At 28.2% G+C, this 4,051-nt stretch overlaps 1 protein-coding gene across 1 annotated transcript in view; it reads left to right on the top strand.

The window, feature by feature from the left end:
* Positions 1 to 1,313: 1,313 nt before the first annotated feature.
* The window catches only part of LOC105617928 (neutral ceramidase), a 58,201-nt gene continuing 55,463 nt past the window's right edge, over positions 1,314 to 4,051 (top strand). Inside the window, exons 1-4 of the mRNA XM_012199462.1 lie at positions 1,314 to 1,460; positions 1,738 to 1,881; positions 2,459 to 2,635; positions 2,747 to 2,874. Coding sequence (XP_012054852.1) covers positions 1,314 to 1,460; positions 1,738 to 1,881; positions 2,459 to 2,635; positions 2,747 to 2,874 — 596 coding nt within the window. The remainder of the gene's footprint in view (positions 1,461 to 1,737; positions 1,882 to 2,458; positions 2,636 to 2,746; positions 2,875 to 4,051) is intronic.

Genomic DNA, 4,051 nt, shown 5'->3' with positions numbered 1-4,051 from the left:
AAAAATCGAAGTTAGAATGCTCCTTTATTTAATTCGCGAATACCTCAATAATAAAAAATCATAGGAACATTTTTAAAAAATGATTTTGAGGGAAAGCTTCAAGCTTTCACGATAGACAATTGTAAATTTTTTTTTGGACACATGAGAGACCCCCCCAAAATGAAAAGAAAATTTTTCATTTTTTTCAGTTCGTAGTTTTTTGAATGTAAAAATTACTAAATTCACAAAAACTGAAAAAATATAGAACTCTTTCAAAAATAAAGATTTCAAGCTTTAAAACCCTTTTAATTTAAACTTCGTCCATTTTTGACGAAGATATTGTATATACAATTTTGAATTAAAAAATACGAACTTTTTCCCCAGCCCAATATTTACATTCTTAAATAAGAGCAACAGATTTTCACTCTTTGGAGTGAGATTCACTCTACAAGAAAGAAATCTCACTTCTTTGGGGGAGTAAATCTCATTCCAAAAATGTAAAATCTCACTAAAGAAAAAGAGTGAAATTCTGCTACTCTTATATTTAAGAGTGCAAATATTTTTACTCTTTTTCAATAGTGACAATATTATTTTTACTTTTTTGAAGTAAGATTTTACTTCAAGAAATTTAGAGAATAAGTAATCTTATTATGATTCTGTGTTCTATCTAGGAAGGTCTCAAACTTTACATCTAAATTTTTGTTCAACATAAGGTAAATATGTTAGAAAGTAACACAAAAATTATTTAAAAATTAACTTAAAAAATAAAACTTTTACATGATTTAAAAACAAATTGTAGAAGCATATTCCATGTTAAAAATCAAATTAACATTTATAAACACATACATTTGTTTCTTATTTATCTTAAAACTTGTATATAAAAACTATTAATTTAGGTAACTCAAAATATTTATAATCATATTATATTAAATTAACGTTTACAGATATATTAAAAATTCAACGGAAAAATTTTAACAAGAATTTTATATACGTTTTACATAAATACAAAATGTAGCCTTTCTTGCTGTCTCTCTTGCGTCATCTCAAGTTATATATTGCATTTGATAAAATTTACACTTAAAGATTCTTATCTCTAATAGATGACGTGGCGATATGTTTGTTATTGCGCTTAAAAATAGAATATTTTCTAACAAAGAAACATAGTTAGAAAAGTCGTTAATTGTTTGTTTTATCAATGACAAAAGCTATAAAACGTAGAACGACGAAACGGCGCGGCGAGTCATCTGTCTGAAAGATATCATTCAAGTTACGAGCATATCTGTCATTCTGTTCTTTGCTTTCAGTCCAAACGGGTAAGGGATTTACGAAACTGAATGGATACTTTGGCGCAGTCGCTACTAGGAACTCGTGGTTTATCTGCGTTATGGCTTCTACTGTTACTATCACCTGCCGTTCTTGCTTCTTACAGCATTGGCATTGGAAGAGCTGACAGCACAGGACCGACCGCGGATATTGTCTTCGTTAGTATGCTTCGAGATAGAAAATCCCAAGAAAATGTACACTAAATTATTATTTTTAGTAATGATACGAGAAAAATTTATTTTGATGGAAAATCTGTTATACACTGAAGAGAGAAAATCACGAAGAGCGTATCTCTTCAAGTTTTTTATTTAAAAAATTATTAAAGAGATTACGAATTCATTATTCACGATAATTAAAGCTAGACTGACGAAATAATAAGAGTGAAGAGAATAAAGAGAATAAATAAATTTGAATAGCCATTATGTGCAATTTTAGATGGGATACGCAAAAATGGAACAGAAAGGAAATGGTCTCCATCTTAGAACATTTGCCAGAGCATTCATAATTGACGATGGCACGGAAAGGTTCGTGTTCGTCAGCGTGGATAATGCAATGATAGGCAACGACATTCGACAAGAGGTAACATACGTTCATTCTTAGTTTTTCAATGCCTCTCAGTATAGTGATTTTTTTAGATTTCTTTAAAAAAATTTTTTTATTCTTGAAGCTAATCTAATAATCTAATTTATTTATTTAAACTCTTTCCTATTATAAATATTACAATAATAATAAGATATAAGAATCGCTATTTAACTGTAATCCGCAATTGGCTAACTTTAAACTTTTATATCTCATAAATTGCTGTTCGGAACGTAAAATAGTTAATATTTTCATAATTAATTTTTTTTCAAATCTAATTTTTTTGTCATAGTATTTCGCGAATTTCGAGACATTCTGTATATTCTGTTATTTTGTTCGAGTATAATAAAATTCTGAAAGTATAAAAAACATTCGTCTATCTACTCGAATTTCAAAATTAGCTATAAAAACATAGATATTTATTTACTTGTATGTGAAATTCTTTGCCGTATCTTCGATCATATAATATTATATATAATGTTCATTCAACTTGATTCGTTTTTTATGAAATCATGAAATATATATGTCGCAAAATACGATTATTATCACGTGAGATTCATTGCAATTCTTCCCACAGGTATTGCGAAAATTGAAGATCCAATTTGGCGACATGTACACGGAGAATAACGTGATGATTAGTGGCACGCATACGCATTCAGCCCCTGGTGGTTTCATGCTAGATATGCTTTTCGATTTGACCACATTTGGCTTCGTCAGGGAATCATTTGACGCTGTCGTCAACGGTATAACGAATGTGAGTAGACGCGTACAAATATAGTCGTACACGGCATTGCACTACTGTAAATGATTCTCTTGATATTCAAAAATAATAACCGATATAACGATGGATATTTTGACATTATAGAGCATCCAGCGTGCTCATAATGCTGTAATGCCTGGAAGGATTTTCATTATTCACGGAAAAGTTTTGGATGCTAACATTAATAGAAGTCCACAGGCGTACCTTAATAATCCGAAATCGGAAAGAGAAAAGTAAGTATTATAATAAAAACAAGTAATGAAAGTAGTAAATAATATTAATTCTAGTAGTAGAATATTAATTCTTTCTCAATCTTTTTTTTAAGAATATCATCAATTTAATAAAAAAAAATCAAAATGCTCTTTATTTTAAAGAAAAATAAAGAAAATTGATGCATTTCAAATGAAAATTTTTTGCATTTCAAATTTTAATAGAGTATTAGTAATTATCGGCACATTAGTATTATGGAGGCGGTGATAACACTAGTTGTATGATAAAAAAATTTTTTAATATTTCTAACTATTTTAATGTTTTTAATATTTTCGAATGCTAAACACAAATTCGTTGTCTACATTTGGTTATCATGTCATAGTTTTGAAAAGAATGATCGAAGATAACAAGGATTTTCATGATGTATTGGCAGCCAAGTTTTTTTTAATTTTGTTAATGCAAAAGCATCAACTTTTATCTTTAAAATACATTTCGTTTTGATGATTTTTGTTTTGTTTTTGAACTATAGAGGAAAGGTAGGAAGCGATATTATGAGTGGGAATATATAAATAGATGGGGATCACAGGAGATGAGCAATGTCTTCCGTCAAGTATATTTTTGAAGTTTAGTACATTAATAACACTTTTTTTATATTAATCATAAAAGAGACGCTATAGTATATCATGAAAGAGACGCTATTGCGTATTATGTGTATTAAGAAGATTATAAGGCAAATGAAATATATTGAATTACTTGAATATAATGAATTACTTGAAAAAATTACAGATTGTTTTAAATTGCATTTAAAAGTAATACAAAAAAATAAGAGACAATTTATTATCTGGATCAAAAGTTATTTCAATAAAAAGTAATATTTTTTTAATTTATGCTTTAATAGAAATATACATGAAGATATAAATACTTTTGAGGCTTTCACGGGTGATTTCTTCAGAGAGGTCAAAGGCTTTGTTGTTTATTATCGTCGTATCGTGATTCATTACTAATGCCAACATGATGTATTTTGTGAATCTTGCCATCAGGGCGAGGAGTTGACAGTATCGGTAGCGGGAAGAGGCATTTTATTCCTTTTTTTAATATTATTAAATTAATTAATTATATGAAAAGTAAGCGCTCTTTATATATATATATATATATATATATATATATATATATATATATATATATACTAACTAACTAAAC

The sequence above is a fragment of the Atta cephalotes genome, assembly GCF_000143395.1.
Source record: "Atta cephalotes unplaced genomic scaffold scaffold00015, whole genome shotgun sequence".
NCBI lineage: Eukaryota > Metazoa > Arthropoda > Insecta > Hymenoptera > Formicidae > Atta > Atta cephalotes.
The sequence above is the reverse complement of the archived record's forward strand: the minus strand, read 5'-3'. Positions and strand labels throughout refer to the sequence as shown.